The following is a 21,348-nucleotide window of genomic DNA, read 5'->3' as shown; positions in this document are numbered from 1 at the left end:
AATGGTAAAAAAATATTGTTAACATTATTATTACAACCGGTCAATTAATTATTTTAAATATTTAGACAATTTTTTATATTTCTACTATGGTAGCAAGAAAACAGAATTCACTGGCCAAATGGAAGAATCTTGTGATGGAACTGAACATGCTGCAGTGCTATTTCATTCGTATTTTTGAATAAATTACCTGAAAGTGCTGCAAAATAAATTGGCGCTATATAAATAACAAGATTTATTTATTTATTTTTTTATTTTTGTATCAAGTTTTCCTATTAGCCGTATTTTATGAATAGGAGTTTTCAATATGCTTATGGATTCTTTTATAGACAAATTTTCACCTCAATTTCGAAGGAATCACTCTCCGAGCAAGACTGTTCACGCCACAACTCTAATCATTTGCATATCCGTCTGCGATGCCGAATTCGCAACAAAACCCCTTCTAGAGGCTTCATTTTCTTTACAAACAGTGTGTGTATGTATGTATATATATATATATATATATATATATATTTATATATATATATATATATACACAACGCCAAAAGGCTACATCTTTGATCCTTCACGTAGGCCCTTGGTATTGTGAGACGGTGACCGGCAAGGTGCTGGGGGGAAGGTATGTGTCACCTAGGATGCTCTCCTATGAGGCGTTGGGGAGCGCTTGGGCGGATACGTGCCACCGAGCAGCCTGGGCTCGGTGGAGGAAGCCGGCAGTTTAGTGTTAGTGGCATTAAGCCACTAACACGTTGTAGTGTGTAAGTGGCTCCAAGCCACATAATCCAGGCCGGCTTTTCTGGAGTGACCAAAGTGAAGGGTGGGATGGTCACTCCCACGTACCAGGTGGGGCTGGTACCAGGCCATATAAAGCCTGGGCCTACAGGGCCAGCAGGAGAGCTGAGACCTTTGCAGGTCTGAGAGTCCTGGCTGGCTGTGTGCAGGAGCTATTTGTTACCAGTGTGTAGACAGGGACGCTACATGTATAGTAAGTGCTCAGACGAGCAGGATTTCCTTTATGTTTGCCTGATGTTAAGGCCTGTATTTTGCTTTTGTTTGCTTGGAAATAAACACAGGCAAAGCCTGGACTAAAGACTTTATCGCAAGTGTCACTGTCTCTGACTGCTTATGCCCAGGTTGCTACCGATCCTAAACGCTAATCCCTCACAGTATAAAGTTTTTAAAAAGGAAAATATCGCAAAATTATGGGCAATACAAACATTCAGTAAAATAGACATGTCAGGAGTGCTAACAGGTTCTCTTTAACAAAAAGTGGGTACAATTTGGATAAACATTTCATTGCTATACTAGTGTTTCTAACGGGCCTGCTATAGATTGCATATAAAAATATTTTCGTTTCACCCCAGGCCATCTGGCGCTATATGTCTAATTGAAATCTAAATGAAAGATACATCTGAGCCCATTCGTTATAAACTGAAACAATATTTCAATATAAGTATGTCTTCAAAGCATCATTTTAAGCATTTCTTTCCTTTAAGAAACTTCTCAGTAGAATTATGATTGTGACGTCTGCTAGAAATTTCCCTTATCATTCAGAATGTATTAGACAGAGTGCTCATTCATTGCAGTTCTTCAGTAGAAAATAGCTTTGGGCTGAATGGACTACCGTCAAGTCACGCTGAAGATGACACAATGGTACTTTAGAGAGTTTTTAGAATACAGGCAGATACTTATTCTTAGAAGAAGTTGAATATAAAGTGAATAATAAATCTATCGGATACATGTGATAGCCAGAATTCACTTTGATTTCAAAATTAGTTTATATTGGGTTTTCAAGAAGACTAAGTTTTATTATTGCAGAAGAGTAAGAACAGGTAAGTGCCAAAAAATTAGCAACAGTAAAGGAGAGAAATGGATAGCCTGTCTCAGCTCTCTTGGGGTCTTTATTACCTTAGCACATCTAGACACTGGGAGCTTTGCCCATTCTTCCAAGCAAAACTGCTTTAACAGCATCAAGTTAGATGCTTGTGTTGGTGTACAGCAGTCGTCAAGTAATCCCAGAGCTTCTCAATTGGGGTCCTGGCTTTCATTAGGCCATTCAAAAACAGTTAAATGCTCCCCCGTAAACCCATCCAGTGTAGCTTTAGCAATATCGGGTCATTGTCTTAATAGAAAGTGAACATCCATCCCAGTCTCAAATGGGTGGCACACTAACACTGGTTTTGCTCAAGACCTGCCCTGTATTTACTGACATCATCCTTCCTTCAACCCTGACCAGTTTTCCTGTCCCTGCTGATAAAATAAATCCCTACAGCAGGATGTTGCCACTACCTTCGGAATGGTATTCTCAAGGTTTCGGTTTGCACCATACATAGCATTACCCAAGTTGGCCAAAAAGTTAAATTATAGTCTTTTCTGACAACAGAACGTTTTTCCATAAAAAAGGGTCAGCCATAGCAGAAAATAACAGAAGAGCTAACACTGACCTCCACTGAGTCCCCACAGTCCCCTGTAGACATCTCTGGGTTTCCCCTGAGACACATTATTTACGGGCTGCAGCAACCTGTGTGTAGGACATCACAGAGAGCTCTGTGACTGGCTGCTGCAGCCAGTAAAAAGTGCATCACAGGGGAAACCGGGAGCTGGAAATGTCCATGGACCTGCCAGAGGTGAGTATTAGCTCATTTTCTATTTTTTTCCCATGGGTGACTTGCTTTTTAAAAAAATTTATTTATCTCAGTGCAAAACCAGGTCTGACTTTGTTTTTGGTTGCTTTGATTTTGCCTTTAATTATTTATGCTTGCACTCATGTGCTGGTTTATTGGCTTGAATTGTTGCACATGATTACTTCCTAACTGAGGGTGGGTTCACACCAGCGTGTTTTTGTGCGTACTTAGGTGCGTACCTACGTCCGCACCTAAGTACAAGCAAAAACACGTGTGAACACAGCTGTCTGCTTGTTGTCAATGGAGCCGCGACTGCTGCTGGCGGCTCCATTGAAAACAATGCTCTGCCGGCCCTCTGCATTCTTTTTCAGGGAAGGGCTTTACATATAAGTTCTTCCCTGAAAAAGAAACATTTTAGTGCAAAGCAAAAAAAATAAAAAAAACTTACTTCTCCGCCGCTGCTGTGACCCCCGCGGGCATGAAGAACACATCTGCCGCATGCGGCAGATGTTTCCTCCCCCCACTAGTTAAAAGAATTCCCAGCTGCTACATTTGTGGCAGATGCAGCAAAGGGAATTCTTCAATTTTCAACCGTAGCTGTCACACATGACAGCTGCGGTAGAGAATCCTGCTGCCAGCATCCCGTCAATGGCTTTTCAGGGAAGGGCTTCATAAGCCCTTCCCTGAAAAGCCATTTAAAATAGTGCAAAAAAAAAAAAATCAATACTCACCTCCCTTCAGCTGCCGGGGCTCAGCCGCGCTGTCCCTGGCTTTGTAGTTCTGAACTATCAGCAGCCGTGGATTTAAAATCCCCGCCTGCTGGTAGCTCTAATTGTGATTAGCTGAAGTGCTTCAGCCAATCACAATCAGAGCTACCAGCAGCGGGGATTTTAAATTCGGCTGCTGATAGCTCAGCAGCGCTACAGAGCCGGGGACAGCGGCAGAAGTCGCCGCTGAGTCCTGGAAGCTGTCAGTGGCTTGGCAGGGAAGGGTTTCATAAGCCCTTCCCTGAAAAGCCTTTTAAAAATGGTAAAAATAAAACTACTCACCTGCCGGGGCTCAGCGTCGGCTGCTGCCGCTGTCCCGACTCTGTAGCTCTCAGCTATCAGCAGCCGGGGATTTAAAATCCCCGCCTGCTGGTAGCTCTAATTGTGATTAGCTGAAGTGCTTCAGCCAATCACAATCAGAGCTACCAGCAGGCGGGGATTTTGAATCCCCGGCTGCTTATAGCTCAGCAGCGCTACAGAGGCGGCAGAAGTCGCCGCTGAGCCCTGGCAGCTGTCAATGGCTTTTCAGGGAAGAGCTTCATAAGCCCTTCCCTGAAAAGCCAATTAAAAGTAGTGTGAAAAAAAAAATTACTTACCTGTCAGCCGCTGCTGTGTCCCCGCGGGGATGAAGAATACATCTGCATGTGGCAGATGTTTCCTTCATCCCCGCTAGTTAAAAGAATTTCCTGCTGCTACATCTGCCACTTCTGTGGCAGATGCAGCAGATAAATTCTTTAATTCTCTACCGCAGCTGTCACACATGTCAGAGGATTCTGCTGCTGGCAATTGATTTCAGGGAAGGGCTTTGAATATAAGCCCTTCCCTAAAAATCAAGTAGAAGTGGTTTAAAAAACAAAAATAATAGATACCTCCCTTCAGTTGCCGGGGCACAGCCGCGTCTTCTCCTGCTGTCCCCTGCACTGTGGTGCTGATCTATCACCAGGTGGGGATTTAAAATCCTCGCCTGCTGAAAGAGCTGAATGTGATTGGCTGAGGTGCTCAGCCAATCACAGGCAGCTCTCACCTGTCATTCATTTGGGGAGAGCTGCCTGTGATTGGCTGAGCACTTCAGCCAATCACATTCAGCTCTTTCAACAGGCGGAGATTTTAAATCCTCGCCTGCTGATAGATCAGTACCACAGTGCAGGGGGCAGCTGATGGGAGGTGAGTATCCATTTTGTTTTTGTTTTTTAAACCACTTTTACTTGATTTTCAGGGACTGCTGCGGTAGATAATTGAAGAATTCTTCTGCTGCATTTGCCACAGATGTGGCAGATGTAACAGCAGGGAATTCTTTTAACTAGTGGGGATGAAGGAAACATCTGCCGCATGCGGCAGATGTGTTCTGTATCCCAGCGGCGGACAGGTAAGTAATTTTTTTCTTTTTTACACCAAAATTTTGCTTTTTCAGGGAAGGGCTTATATGTAAAGCTCTTCCCTGAAAAACAATTCAGGTGTGCCAGCAGACCGTCTTCAATGGAGCCACTGAAAAGAATTGCTGCTTTTTTTTTTTCTTTTTTTTTACAGTAAATTTTTCTTTTTCAAGGAAGGGCTTATATGTAAAGCTCTTCCCTGAAAAAGAATGCAGGAAACGGCAGACTATTGTTTTCAATGGAGCCGCCGGATGCAGCCGCGGCTCCATTGAAAACAATGCGTGCATTCCCTATGGTGCACGCATGTCCTATCTTTGCAGGCACGCACCTGCAAAGTACGGACATGTGAACACACCATAGGGAATGGATTTAGGAATTAGCAGTAGAATCCGTGCATGCAAGTGGACCAAGTTTATCCTGCGCCCCAAGTGATGAAAGCTACAGACAATAAGTTTCCAGAAATCATCTTTAATGTGCACAGAGTATAAGTGAACACATATGCCATTGTTTTGTCTTTGAAAAAAGCTAATAAACACATATTTAAAATAATAAACATTATCTCGGACAACCCCTTTAAGCAACGGCTTTTTTCTTGCCACTTCTTAGAGTGTGCGGCTTGTATAGACAAATAATTAATCTCTGTTATTTTATGCTCCTTTAGACTTTTTGTTGGTGTCTTTGTTGAATCTGTGATTAATGCCCTTCTTGCCCTACCTGTGAGTTTTAGTGGGTAGAAACCAGAGTGAGGTGAAAGTTCCAGCACTCTTGTCCTTGGAGCGCTCATCATTCGGCCAACGTATTTCAAGCCGCATGGGCATTCCAATAAATAAATGATAGACATGATCCACGATGATCCACAATTTAGGATGTCCTGGGAGTAGCAGTTTTCAGATGTACTTTTAACCCTGTGTTTCCATTATGAACAATGTTTGTTGCATATTTCTACATATAAAGTTTTGTAAGCTTTTTGATTTTCTAAAATTTTTCTTTTGAAAAAATGAGTTGCTTCCAGCTATGTGTTTTGGATCTACAGGATGATCTGCTGACATTCCCATTATAAGTTCGCTTATTTATGTAAGACCAGTGTTTCACACATCAGCCTTAGGTAAGTGACACAGTAGTAAGATGTGCCAAATACAATAAGTAGCAAGACCCAGCGGACCGCCCACTGAGTTCCTATAGCTGTAAATTTCTGCTGAAATTTATGCCTTTTTACAAAAGTTGCAAGGCTGATACAAAATTTAGAATAGTTACAATTTTTGGAGCACGTGGGACTTTTTTATGTCAGATTTTTTGCATAAACAGTTTTATGAATTACTACCATTGTGTAAGTATTATGTAATTATCTACCAATAAACTTGTCATTTCACAAGTTTATTCATAATGTTTCCTGTTCTGCTTTTACCAGGAAGCACCTAAAGATGTTCTACATCATCCCTACCCTACAGCTGATGTTCCAGATCATGTACATTATGTCATCGGAGCTGTGATCCTGGCAGTAGGGATAACGGGGACTCTGGGTAACTTCCTGGTCATCTACGCTTTCTGCAGGTGCTACAATAATTATTTACCCATTTTCTGTTTTTAGGTATTTTACTAAATAATGGAAGTCTCTGAATTTTCACATTAGTCCAAATGAATGTGTAGCTAAATAGTGGAAGGGCGAATTTACACGTGACAGATTTGCTTCAGAAGTTTCTTCTACTAAAAATCAATCCTACTGTCTTCAGTGGCAAAAGCCACCGGTTTTAGCACTGGTATTATGCACATAAAAATATGCAGCGCAAATATGCCTGTGTGAATGAGGTCTTAAGAAAACGAACAAGCATTTTTGCATAGGGCTCCTGCACACAAGCGTAACGTTTTAATGCTCGTGAGAGCATAGCGTGATTGAGCTCTGAATGGAGCGCTATATCATGTGCCCTCATGACCGTTTCCACGCAGCTTACTGAACTTTTTTGTACTGCCAGGCCTGTTCACATCAGCATGGGACATACCCGTGCCGGTTTTGATCCAGTTCTGCAACCTAATTAGTCCTCAGTGTTAGCAATTAACAGTGTAATTTTGCATGGACAGGGTGCGCATTTGCGCATCACCCTAGACTCCTATGGAGCCTTGGGTGCGCAAATGTGCACAAAAAAAACAGTATGCAACAGAACACATTGAAATCAATAGGTTCTATTGTCAGCATCTTTCTGTGCTCAAAATCGCCCCCTGTGAAAGAGGCCTTGAAGGGATTATTTAACTTTCAACTATTGATGACCTATCCTCAGGCTCCATCCTCCCTGATTGGCGGAGGTCCTGAGTTGCAGATCACAGCCGTTCTAATATTGATGGCCTATCCTGAGGATTGACTACCAAAAGTTAAAAGCTGTACAACCTTTTTAAAACCCATGTCGTCTTGTTTAAAACTCATTCATAGAAATTCTTGCGTCAATCAGACTAAAAATGTCCAATTATTTTAATAATCAGCAACTTACGCAATTGGGTAAACTCAATGGAACTGAAAATGCAGCTTGGGAATACAACGGTATTAATGAATGATACCCTGCCATGGAAGATGCTTTCTATTCAACTATTGACTACCAGCAAAAGCTCTGGACTCTGTTTTTAGCAATCAAAAATTTTTGGAAAAAAAAAAAACACTAAAAATGTTATGAAAAATTGTCTTGAGCTCTGTTCATATCTGTATTGTGACATCCATTTTTAACAGACCACATTGCCTTAGAATGGAGTCAGCCTGGGTTTTCTGTCATGGTGAATGTAGCTTTGATGGGAAGAATAGTGCTGCATTTAGTGGGGATATGAAGGAAGAGTGCGGAATTTTTCCAAATCAGCTGCGTTATTTTTCAGAATATAAGACACACTTTTTAGCAAAGGAATATCTTGCTAAAAAGTCTGTACATCTTATAGTCTGCTGTCACGGTGGCCTGGCATGCTAGACACCCACTCCCTCATCCCCGACTGCTTTCTCAATGATGGGACAGAGTACTCATAAAAGCACTCTGCCCAGTCACTGAATTATGTACCTTCCTGCTACCTCCCAGGAATATATTATGGCTGCTCACAACTCTTAATAAGTGCAGAGAACAAATGCATTCTATCTCACCATGCTTTGAACCCTGTGGCCAGCATCCTCTTCTTCTGGCTTATTGCTAACCATCAGCAGCCAGGCCTCTGTAAAGCTCCTTGTGCATGCATCAATTACTAGGTAACAGTTTGATCTGACGCCCCCTGTGGACAGCCTGGATGGTGGCGTATAACCTACCACAGATGCCGGCTGACACTACTAATGCTTCCCTCTCAGGAGCACAACTGGAGAACATTTCTGTAGTGACAGTCTCTGAGTACACTATAGAGGACAAGCAGGCATGTGCCTCTTCTCCATCAGTTAGCAGCATTGTCTCTACTTTCTTTGTGGACTAAACACTATGTAACCTGTGCTTCATGTACAGGAACATTGTTTAGTGCTCACCAAGCAGCAGAGACTATACAGCCCAACCTTAAATTGTTAAGTTTATGTTAAACTCCTCCATGTTTGTTGGGCATTTTGCAAAAATTGGCTATAAGAGAGATCCATAATCCTGCATACAAGTCCCCTCACAGGCACCTGTACACTATATTCACTCTTTTGGGTGACTAATAAGATGACAGTTGTATCATGTAAAGCCACCCTAATTGATTCTCTGTGAGACACATCTGAACAGAGGTTGTGGAGCAGGAGGATAGCAACTCTTATGCTCTATTTACAGGGGACAAGCTGTCAGGCAAGCAATGCCCGGCAGCTTTTCCCAGTGATGCTCGCTCATGCCCTATTACACAGGAGCGGGTATCGCTGGCATTGCTCGCAGTGCTACCGGCATATAGGCAGAGCAGGCCGGGGAGTGTTCTCCATCCACCCGCCTCTATTCACAGTAAGCAGACAGTCGTTCAGCATTGACCGACTGCTGTTTACACTAAGCGCCTGAACAACTTTCATTCCATCGCTGCATGCGTTTACATGGAATGACTATCACTCAAATTCCCGCAGCCCCGATTTTGAAAGTTTATTGTCCCATGTAAATGGCCTTTTAGGACAGTGACTGTTTTATGACTAGCAGACCGTATTTGTCTGTGTTGTGATGTTATTGTCTGGAGTTTATGTTATGTTTTGTTCTGCAGTGTTGAGAATGACCAAGAAGTAAAAATCAACAGAGGGATTTGGAAAGTCCCAAATGCGAGCAGCCAGGGGATTGATAAAGTTAGAATGCTTTATTGTATTATCTTATGACATTCTGAGTCTTTTTTAATTTAATCTGCTGGAGAACCTCTTTAAGTATCAAATGAGGCTGAATCCTTATTGGGCTAAAGGGGAAATAAGGTTGAATAAAGACACATGTCCACCAAGTCCAACATATAATCCTACCATGTTGCTCCACCTCTTTAATGCAACTCTTCTATCTGGCAACTGGTTTGATGTCTAATGAATGAACAGTGATCAAAACATTTATTTCCAATTAACAATAAACTCCACTGTAGATCTCATATATTATTCTTTCAATCCAAGACCAAAGATTATAGTTGGTCTAGTGAATGTTAATCTTCTCAGACAAAGAAAATGCTGCCGATCCTGGAGCTCAGGATACTTCAGTCCAAATCCTGAAAATCAATTAGTAAGGTCAGTGTTAATTTCCTCCTGCAGAAACAAGCAAGAACTCAGGCTGGATAATTAAAAACTGCTGAGTTGAGGACATTAGTATGGCTACATTCAATTGATGTTACATCACTTGGCGGTCAGTGTATTTTAGTGACCACTGATTATTTTGTTTCCTTTTACAGAAGTCGCAGTCTTCGATCACCAGCCAACATGTTCATCATCAACCTCGCCATCAGTGATTTCTGCATGTCAATCACTCAGGCACCAGTGTTTTTTGCAACAAGTTTACATAAAAGATGGATTTTTGGAGAGAAAGGTGATGGGGAATCTGGCATCAGCTTTTGTTTTAAGAATTTTGTTGACTTAATGCATGAAATCTAGAATTTGGTAAAGTCATTTTTTTCCAGAAACAGCACCACTTTCGTCCATACAGCAAATCTGGTATTGCATTTCAACCCCATTCAAGTGGCACTGTTCCTTAAAGTACAGATTGTTAATTTTTCTTAGTTTTTTCATCCTAGCTGAGATGTACAGAAAATATATCTAAATTCTTTAATGGGTTTTAAAGGTTAATATATAATTGTACCCTCTGTATGAAGTTATAGAACGTAATCACAGCACACTGGGAACAGATATTGGGGCGCAAAAAGAGTGTTTCTAAAAGAATCAATGGGTTCCTACAGAATCGCTCACATGAGAGACTGTTAGATGCACAAAACGGCGCGCACCTAACAAAGATATGCTCTGACCTGTCTTTGGTGCGTGATGTGCAGGAATTTCCATTGACTCCTATGGGAGCAGGAGTTTATGGACACTCCTGCACAGGGAATAGATTCCCCGCTGCTTACAGCAGGACATTTAAAACCTTTTGCCCAGAAGCACATTTTAAATGTCTCGCTGTAAACTCCTGTTAGTCCCTGCAGAAATGGGGGACTCCCCGAGAGTCCTGGTAATCCCCGTGGGGACTAACAGGAATTTACAACAGGGCATTTAAAATGTGCTTCTGGGCAGCATGTTTTAAATGTCCTGCTGTAAGCAGAGGGGTATTCCTCTTGCGTCCCTGCTAGGCAATTCCCCAGAAGCAGGGGGTGGTGGGAGTAGGGGACTCCCTCCCTCTCCCTAAGGGATTTCCCTATAGTGGAGAGAGAGGGGGTGGGGTTAGAGGGCTTTCCCCTGAAGGCTTCCCCGAGAGCGTTTGAGGAGGGGGCAGATCTAGAGGGATCCACCCTCTAGCAACACCACCTCTGTTTGCTATGGGGATTCTCTGTGAGAAGCCCTATAGCCCTGCCCACTCTCTCTAGCCACACCCACTCTCTCTACACAATAGGGATATCCCTCGGGGGTCCCCAAAACAGGGAGAGAGAACGGAGCTATGGGAGATTTCCCCATAGCAGGGAGAGAGAATGGAGCTATGGGGGATTTCCCCATAGCAGGGAGAGAGAGTGGAGCTATGGGGGATTTCCCCATAGCAGGGAGAGAGAGTGGAGCTATGGGGTTTTTTCCAACAGCAGGGAGAGAGAGTGGAGCTATGGGGGATTAATCCATAGCCCTGCTCTGTCTCTCCCTGCTACGGGTTAATCCCCCATAGCTCTGCTCTCTCTTCCTGCTATATGGAAATTCAGAAGTCCTGCGGGACTTCTTCGCTCTCTCCTCCTGGAGTAGCTGTGCTTTTCAAAGCACAGCTGCTTCAGTGAATAGGCAATTTTCATGCACATGAAGCTTGGATCAGTATTATTGTATCTTGACGCCACCAGCAAGTGCTGGTGGAGTCAAGATTGACAAGGGGTGACGCTCCCTGTACGTGATAGGCTGGAGAGGTGGCTGGGCTGCAGGTCCTGGCAGCCCATCAACATTACCCTACAGCTCCATGGATTTCTATTGGAGAGAGCAGCCCCCGCTACAGCCACAGGTGCAAGGGCCTTTACCGACGGCGGCACCCCCCTCTGTGCCACAGCACAGAGTGGGGTAGGCAGCAGGGAGGCCACACTGCGGGAGCAGCAGCTCCCCTGCTACAGGCGCCAGAGGAGTGGCTGGAAGCAGTCCCCAGGGCTAGGTTGCAAATAGTAATGTACCCGGGGGTAACAGAATTCCCCTTCCCCCAGCACACTGTTCAGCGCTATGGTGTTCAGTGCAGACAGTGTCACGTGACCAGGGACTTCAAAGAAAACGTTGTGCGCAGAGAAATGGCAGGGCCGCGGGGATGCTGCTGACAAGGGCTCTCTGCAGAGCTCTCTGCACAGCCAACGGTCGCACATGGCTGTAGCGCGGTGACTGCACACTTACAGTTGCAGGCTCCGAGGACTGGCGACTGCCGCACAACTTTGTACACCGCTAACGGTAGTGCGGGATGTCTTTACACCTGACAGCCGCACATAGCACAAATGCGGGGACGGCAGAGTGACAGCTCCGGGCTCCATCCTGAGGCCACAGGCAAAACTCCAAAACGCCACTGGACACTTGCGGGGACAGCGGTGTGAATATCCGCACTCCGGCATCCAATTCGGCACATTACTCCACATAGAACTGTGGGCTAACAGAGCAGTGAGCGAGCAGAGGCACTGCCCCACACCCAGGGGACATGCTACACGCTGGTAAAGAACCTTCAAGCTCCTTCAGGAATGCCGCCAATCAGGAGCTAGGGGTGTGACAGGGGCATTCCTGCATGCAAGCCCTGTCAAACCCCTAGCTTCCTGGTGGCGTCAAGATACAATAATACCGCTCGAGTTTTCTGTGCATGAAACATTGCCCATTCACACGATTTTGACATATGCGTGCGGCGATTTTTTTTGTGCACCTATTGGTGCACAAAAAAAAATGCTCATTTGAACGAGGCCTAAAGTGGTACATGTCAAATTTCTATTCTGGTTGAAAAATGAGGCTTGGCCAGAAGGCCCAAAACTGGCTTGGGTGGAAAGTGGTTAAATTGCTATGATTAAGGCTACATGGATATATGCTATACATAAACAGACTGTTTCCATGTCTTAAAAGTCTATCTATGGTCTTTATTCTTTTGTTGGCCAATCTATTTAGCCAAGCACTTATGATGTTAAACTCTATTCAAATCATTACGTGATTCATTAAATGAGCTTCTATGGACTCTCAGTGTCTTTGTGGAAGAGATTGTTTATTTCTATAAGGCACTAGTTATCCTAAAATAAGGACAATTGGCAGCTGCCTCACACGGTACCTCGCAGAGGTTTACAAACACTCCTTAAGGCCTTAGTCACACGGGCGTTTTTTCACGCGATTTGCGCATCGCATGACGGATGCGCATGCGCAAATCGCGTGACCGGCGCCGAAAAATCGGCCCAAAAATCGCCCGAAAATCTGCTCCTAGCCGCGTTTCATTAGAAACGGGCCGGAGCTGTCCAGCGCATTGCATTCAATGGAGCCGGCAATACAGCGGCTCCATTGAATGCAAGCGCTGCGGGCGAGTGTGGGATGAATTGTCGGGAAGGGGTTAAATATATAACCCCTTACCTGCAATGCATCCTTAAATGTGAAAAAATAAAAAAAAAGGATGTACTCACCAGCTCCCGGCAGCTGGAGATCCCGGCGGTCGGCCTGCAGTGGGTGTGAAGGAGGTGTGACTCAGGCTTGCCCCTGATTGGCTCAGCGCTGAGCCAATCAGAAGCAAGTCTCAGTCACACCCATTCATGAATTCATGAATGGGTGTGACTGAGATCAGCCTCTGATTGGCTCAGGCTGAGCCAATCAGGGGCAAGCCTGAGTCACACCTCCTTCACACCCACTGCAGGCCGACCGCCGGGATCTCCAGCTGCCGGGAGCAGGTGAGTACATCCTTTTTTTTTATTTTTTCACATTTAAGGATGCATTGCAGGTAAGGGGTTATATATTTAACCCCTTGCCGACAATTCATCCCGCGCACGCCGGCAGCCCATTGCTTTCAATGGAGTCGGCTGTATTGCCGCTCCATTGAATTTAATGGGCAAACATTGTTCTTCTCTGCCACAGCTGTTACAGCTGTGGCAGAGAAGAATGATTTGTCTTCTATATGTTCTCAATGGGGTCGGCGCTGCTGCCGCCGGCCCCATTGAGCGCATATAGAGAAGAGAACAGGAATTGCAGATCGCAGATAGGTGCGATCTGCGATTTCTGTTCTCTAATTTATCGGACGAGCGCATAAAAAGCGCTCATGTGTCCGATACCATTGCAAAGCAATGGTTTTAAAAAGTCGCCGGACGCATGCGCATGCGCAAATCGCGGCAATAAACGCCCGTGTGACTAAGCCCTAAGGCTGTTTTCGGACAAGCATAACTCCATGTTAGTTCGTGTTTTGTGGACCCTAATATGGAGCTAATGTTAATACTTTTATCTATTCACATGGCCATATTTTTCATGGCTGTGTTGTAAAAATGCAGCATGAGCTACTTTTGTCTGCTTTTGCCTCCATATTTGTATTCATTGGTATTTTTTCTATTAGGCAAATATGAATCAATATTTGCCTGTAGAAAATATAACAATGACAGCAAATATGGAGGCAAATAAGGATCGCATTAAAATTAAAAAATAATGAAATACTCATGATATGCGGTTACAATGTCATCTGCAACACCTCTGTATTTCAAATCCATATCACAGACCTGTTACAATATGCTCATATGAAACTGGCCTAAAACTGTAAAATTAGCAAAATGTACTAAAAAATAGCAATGCTTTATGATGTAAATGTTTTTGGAACAAAAAACAATAATAGATCAATCTTCCAAATGGGTTTTTGGAATCTGGAAATAACTTTGAGATTCCTTGAAGTATCCACTCTGCCCATAAAGCAGCTTGCATACTATCTGCATGCAATGGATGAGCTTAGTTAAGAAACTTTTCCTTTCTTGGTGAAGAAACTTTCAGTGACTATGGATTTGTTCTGTAAAACATGGGTGGTCCAAACTTCGGGAGTTTTGCATTCTGGATCAACACTGCTGGAACACAGAATGAGCTAGATAGACTTTCATCAACTTTCATGTGTAACTTTGTTACTTACTGTAATTCTAATAATTGTATACATATCATAAAGTTCATATTCTAGACTAGAAATATTACCATTATCAATGAATTTGTAATGTCATGTTTCTTGTTACTTTAGGTTGTGAATTATATGCATTCTGTGGAGCCCTTTTTGGGATCACATCCATGATTACCTTGATGGTGATTGCTGTGGATAGGTATTTCGTAATCACTCGGCCACTTGCCTCGATCGGAGTGATGTCCAAGAAAAGAGCAGTGCTAATCCTTTTATTTGTCTGGCTGTATTCTTTATCGTGGAGCCTTCCTCCCTTCTTTGGTTGGAGTAAGTTTGGATGACTGGTTTGACAGATAATTTTAACTGGGCACCACATTGGCCTTTCAAAATCAGACAGGATTTGCATGACATGTTAGAGACAGAGATTATTGGCGTGTAATTAATTTTCAAATATTTAATACAAGATTAGGCTTCTTAGAAAAATCTTACATTACAGTGTTAGTATTCTATTCTTGAGATATTCTTGGGCACGAAAAATTACAGAAGTGGATTAAATAAAGGGCACGTCATAATAATGGCTGCAACCTAGTGGTAAAGCTGCATTTTCTCTCCAACATGGCATTGCTTTTGTCCATCTGTTCTATTAGAGCTTGTAGACATCTTATAAGGTGTTCCCCACTTGGGATACCCTCTATGACACATGTGGTAAACTCAAACAAATATCATTTCTTTTTTTCCACCTGTGTAAGGTGTGACTGCTCCTTGATTTATGAACAGAGGTCATATTATAGAGTCTATAACATAGCAATAACCTCAGTCCATGACTCAAAGAGCAGTTGTACCATGTACAGGTGGAAGAAAATAAATGATATTCGGCCCGCAGGCCAAGGTTTCGACATCCCAGCTCTATGACCTTGATTGGAAAGCAAAATCAGCTGTTTTTTAGGGGTTGAAAGGAGTGGGACCAAAGTCAATCAGCTGATCACCCCAGGGGTGCATTTTGAAAAGGGTTGTTTCTGATAAGACAACCTTTTGGAAGATGTCTGTTTATTTTTGTTAGACTTATCACTAAGATATGCTGCCCGCAATTAGGCCCACTTAGTGGCCCCATTAGTAATAGTGACTCCTCATAGTGGCCCAAGTAGTAATAGTGACCCCTGTAGATGACCCCAGTTCTAAAAGTGCCCCATAGTGGCTCCACTTGTCATAATAACCTCCTAATAGTGGTCCCTCTAGTTATAGTAACCCCCTATAGCGGCTCCAGTAGTAAGACTATCCCCTATATTGGTCCCAGTAGTAATACATGACCCACATAGCAGTCCCAGTAATAATAACTGAAACCCATAGTAGTCCCAGTAGTAATAGCGACCCCCCTATTGGCCTCTGGCTGTGCAGCATCCAGCCTACAGCTCTTGCCTAATGGCAGCAGGAGCCGCTGCTGAGTCTGTGAATGCTGATCTTGTCCCTTGGCATCTGTGCTGCATGGTACACACAGACACCAGGGGTAAGGGTAAAGTTCAGCACCACTGGACTGCAGTTGCAGGCTGGGTGAGTGGAATACCTTTAAAGTTGCTGCACAGCTGGTAGGTCACATAAAATGCCTTTCACATCACCTGACCAGTGATGGCAGCGCCCAGTAGCAGTTGCCAGCTGCACTTTTGATGTGCTGGTAGTGAAGATACAGAGATTATGTGCAGCCCAATCACATTACTATAACACTGTATGTTCCTTGTACTTTTGAGAAACAGAAAAATATTATGCTGGCACTGAGATAAAAGGAGCTTCTGAAAGGCTGAAAGCAGCTGCGAATATGCAGCTGATATCGAGTCAAAATCCACACCAATGGTGCAGATTTTGACACAGTTTTTGATACGTATATGCTGTGGACTTTGCCTCAGATCCACAGTATTTCCTCTATGTGTGAATGCACTCTATAGGGAGTCCAGACGTAGACTCGTGCTCAAGATCACATGGCTATGAGAACACGCAATAATCAAAGGAAACTGAGTTTGCCCTTTCTTTTGGGAGAGAGGAAACCGTCCATTCTAGTAAAGACTACCTTGTATACCTGGCACTGCCTGGGTAGTCTTGCCACCCTGGATGCACTTGCTTTGTCTTTATTCTTTTGAATTTTGGCCTCATGCTTTTCTGAGTTCTCTGAAGCCCTTGACGTCCTGGTTTTTTTCCAGTCATTGTTCACTTGTCTCACAATAACTTCACTTTCTTTGCTTTCAGTTGGACTTATCCAATAGGTTTCTGTTTAGTTAAAGGCATTCCAGGTCCACCACACATTTAAATTATTTACCAAGCTGAATCACAAAGCATTTTATTTCACCATAGACTATACAATGGCCCTCATTTATTAAAAAGGTTTAATAAACTTTGCTTGTTGCACATACCAACCAATCATTATTCCCTAAGCTACTCTAGTAAAATGAAAGCTGTGCTGTGATTGTTTGGTATGAGCAACAAACAGTTAGGCCTCCTTCCCACGAACGGATTTACGCCGCGTAAATACGCGGCAAAAATCCGCTGTGTTGCCCCCTGCTATTAGGTTCTATTGAACCTAATAGCACAATGCACACGATGCGTAATTCCACCGCGGAATTACGCACCGTGAAATCTCCCGTTCTCACCCGCAGCATGTTCTATTTGCTGCGGGTGTACGCGCTGACGGCTTCCATTGCAGTCAATGGAAGCCGTCCGTTCACGCTATCTCCCGCTGCAACCAGCGGAAGATAGCGTGAAAAAACGCTTCCCCGCCTACCGCCGCACGTCATATGACGCGGCCGGCGCGTCACGTGACACGGCCGGCCGCGTCATGTGACGCGGTGGGCGTGTCACGTGACGCGACGGCGGTGGGCGGGGAAGCGTCTTCACGCTATCTTCCGCTGGTAAGTATGGGGTCTCTGGGGGGCGCCGTGACGGGCTTCACTGCGGAATATTACGCGGCGGAGCCCGTCACGCTCGTGGGAAGGAGGCCTTAGAAACTCCCCCCCCTCCTTTCCGCTCCCACACACACACACATGCTCCCAGTGTTTTAGGTTGGATCATGAAGAGTGTGTGTACCAAGCTTGGTTGAGATACATCAAGAGAAATCTATGAAGAACTAAGAAACATTTTTTTCACTTTTATAGATAGATGTCCATGAGGCCAGAGTATGTTAAAACTATGAGCAGAGCTATGAATTATGATCCATTATTTATATAACATCTTCTTCAGTGCTGAACACATTAAGACACTGCTCTAATATAATCAATTAACATCAATTTTCTTTCCTTTCTAAAAGGTGCTTATGTCCCTGAAGGGCTCTTCACCTCCTGCACATGGGACTACATGACCTTCACACCATCTGTTAGAGCCTACACAATGCTCCTCTTCTGCTTCGTCTTCTTTATACCCCTTTTTATCATTATTTATTGCTACATATTTATTTTCAAGGCCATCAAAAATACTAACAGGTAATTGATTTACATCTATCTATGGCAATGTTCGATTGATGACAGAACTATACGTACTGTGGATATGAGTTTTGTATTAGAACTAGAGATGAGTGAGCACGCTCGGATACAGCTGTTACTACAGCAGTGACTCGAGCGAGCATCGCTCTTCTGGAGTAACTGCTTACTGCTCCTAGCATGCTCGGGGGGGGGGGAGGGGCGGAGGGTAGTGGGGGGGAAAGAGAGAAAGAGAGAGAGGGTGAGCGGTGGATGGCGGGGGTAGCGGGGGGGAGAGAGAGAGACAGGGGGGGGTGAGCAGCGGGCGGCGGGAGGGAGAGAGTGAAAGAGAGAGGGGATGAGCGGGGGGGAGAGAGATCTCTCTCACTCTTTCCCCCTGCTACCCCGCGGTGCCCCCCCCCCCCCCTGAGCACACTCGAACCAGTAAGCAGTTACTCGAGAAGAGCAATGCTCACTCGAGTAACTACTGTATCCGAGCATGCTCGCTCATCTCTAATTAGAACACAATGATTATTGCCAACTTCATTCATCGAAAAATATATCATAACAATGTTTTCTATTGTAAGTCAAGTAAATTAAGTCTACAATTGTTTTATGAGCTAACTTTATTTTTTTTGTGAAGACGAAAATATATTTCAGTGAGTGAAAACACCAATGCAAAACCATGCTGCCATAGCTAAATCATGAATGATATAGCGAAAGGAATGATACAACTAAAAATAAAACTATTTGCTTGTGATTGTTACTCTCCTTCATGTATGTTTATCTGTTTTTTTCATGTCACCATGTCTTTTATAGGGCTGTTCAGAAAATCGGTTCAGATGATAACAAGGAATCTCATAAACAGTATCAAAAAATGAAAAATGAGTGGAAGATGGCAAAGATTGCTCTCATTGTCATCCTTCTGTATGTGATTTCCTGGTCTCCTTATTCGACTGTGGCATTGGTGGCCTTTGCTGGGTAAAACAGTGTTTCTTAAGACTCTAAAACTTTTAACATGTTTTTACTATAATGTGATTGTTCTCAGTAAGATAAACCAAGTAATCTTGTAGACATGATACCTTTAAATGGCTAACAAAAATACACGATGATGTTACAGCAAGTTTTCTAATCTACTCAGGGCTTAAATGGAATAGATCTGAAGAAGTATATATTTATATACACATACATATAAAAAGGCACAGACATGGTGTGATTAATTTGCACTTAAAACAATACCAGAACAGGATGAGTAGAGAAGTAAATAATTAGTCCACTGATAAGGGATATGAAAGTTTTATGGTCTCTAAATTGGTGTTAGGGGTTCAGCAGGCCTGCATATTATCTCTGCTCGGTACCAAACTTTTTACCATAATGCAATGTCAATGGGCTTCATTAAGGAGCTAGAGTAGAACATGTTGCCTACCTGACCACTGATTTTATATTCTAGCTTGTACCACTACTTTTTTGACCTTATTGCAATATGCATTTGCTACATCCTACTTGCTGATTAGATCGTAGTAATTCAATGTAATGTGGGCTTACAATATCTCTGCTCCCAATATTTATACTTTAAAGATGTCTGTGAGAGTGTTTTGGGGTAAGGATAGTGGAATATTGAGCTAAAAAAATCACAGAGTGGCCATATACTTACCAATATACTAATACAAAATAGAAGGGCTGGTAGAAGCACCACATCGCTCTGCATGCAAACATCCATACTACTATATGAAGGAGAATTGTACAGGTGAAGTTACTGATGAACAACACTCACACACCTTCCTTAAACTGAGGGGGATGGCTGCTTAGTATTGTACTTACATGGAGATAAAGCACACAAAAGGTGTCAGGCGAATTGATGCGTGTAGTGTACCATGCAGGCTTATAACTTATTACTGATGCCAAATTGCAGCCTGGCGGGTTGCCCTGCACCCCAGAGGCGAACCACTTTGGCACTGACACCCTGGTCTCCCCTAGCATTTAAAGCCATACTGTTTACTGCACAAATACTGATAAATACGAGGTATTGGTTAATAGTTTGGCCAAAATACACAAGCTCATAAGCCCTTGTCAAGGGTCTTTGTTTTATTATTGAGCTCAGGTTCAAATTACAACACATTTTCCAATACAGTTGGCAGTATATTGCTGAAACCAGAATGAAGGGATCTGGAGTATTTTCAACTTTTCACATGCATTTGGCAGCTTTACATCTGGATAAACCCTACAGCAATTCTCAGCTTACCATAACTTTTAGATTTAAGCTCACAATTGAAACAAGATGGTACAAGGAGCAGATTCCCATGATGGCAAAAGGTGCAACCATAAAGAAATAGTCCCCTCTCCCCACTCCCTGTTGAGTCCTATGTACCCAGGAAAGGAGAAGGCAGAAGTGGTTAAAAAACGTTTCTCCCTTCTCCTCCGGGTTCTCAGCTGTGACTAACAACCGACAGCTTGTACTGTACTTCTACAACTATTATATGTCTTTGCAAACTTGTGATAATTTATTAATAATCTTTCTGTATATTTTACCACAGATATTCAAATATGTTAACCCCGTACATGAACTCAATACCTGCTGTGATCGCAAAGGCATCTGCCATTCACAATCCTATCATCTATGCCATCACTCATCCCAAATATAGGTATGTCTCATTCATAAACCATCTGGTATAACAAATAATGCCTATAGAAAATCTAGCTGGACACAAAACCACCACATCAAGAATAGGGTAATAATAAGGTAAAGTATCAAACCAATGGCCGCACAAATATCATAAACCAACAACAAGAAAGTGCACAAAAATCAAATATTAAAACAATAATTTTTTGAAAACATATTGAAAAATAATATCTAAAAAGATGAGTCAGCATAGAAAAACCACTGAGTCACGGATAATGAATCCCAGACAAAGTATAACACCGACAGGAGGTCAGACATAGAACATCAATCAAAGTTCAAACTAATAAAGCAGCATATGGAAAAAAGTATAAAAGCGTGTGAAAAAATATAATAAAGGAGAAATACTGAATTCAGTGGCCTGGGAAGCCTCACACCATGCGACATCCCCGCCTTACGTTTCAGTGAATATGTCTTCACCCAGACAGGAAATTATCTATATCAGAACATTGTTAGTTCCGGAATGATAACAATTAGAGATGAGCGAGCATGCTCGTTAAGGTGATTTACTCGAGAGAGCATCGCCTTTTTCGAGTACCTGCTGGTTCGTCCCTGAAGATTCGAGGGGGGGCGCAGAGGGGAGCGGGGGGTTGCGGAGGGGATCGGGAGGGAGCGAGATCTCTCTCACTCTCCACCCCGCTCCCCTCCACCGCCCCGCGCCACAGCCCCCCCGAATCTTCAGGGACGAGCCAGCAGATACTCAAAAAAGGCGATGCTCTCTCGAGTAAATCGCCTTAATGAGTATGCTCGCTCATCTCAAATAACAATGCAATTAACGAGGAAGTATTTGTCTGACATCGGCCAAACCCATTGTCATATGACAATCTTATGCTTGTGCTATTTTGGTATGGAAGCC

At 43.3% G+C, this 21,348-nt stretch overlaps 1 protein-coding gene across 1 annotated transcript in view; it reads left to right on the top strand.

The window, feature by feature from the left end:
• Positions 1-21,348, top strand: part of OPN4 (opsin 4) — a 64,922-nt gene that overhangs the window by 28,177 nt on the left and 15,397 nt on the right. The window contains exons 2-7 of the mRNA XM_066598742.1: positions 6,170-6,312; positions 9,580-9,713; positions 14,502-14,705; positions 17,668-17,839; positions 18,635-18,796; positions 20,350-20,457. Coding sequence (XP_066454839.1) covers positions 6,170-6,312; positions 9,580-9,713; positions 14,502-14,705; positions 17,668-17,839; positions 18,635-18,796; positions 20,350-20,457 — 923 coding nt within the window. The remainder of the gene's footprint in view (positions 1-6,169; positions 6,313-9,579; positions 9,714-14,501; positions 14,706-17,667; positions 17,840-18,634; positions 18,797-20,349; positions 20,458-21,348) is intronic.

Source organism: Eleutherodactylus coqui, chromosome 4, assembly GCF_035609145.1.
Source record: "Eleutherodactylus coqui strain aEleCoq1 chromosome 4, aEleCoq1.hap1, whole genome shotgun sequence".
NCBI lineage: Eukaryota > Metazoa > Chordata > Amphibia > Anura > Eleutherodactylidae > Eleutherodactylus > Eleutherodactylus coqui.
This window is presented reverse-complemented; position numbering and strand designations above follow the sequence as displayed.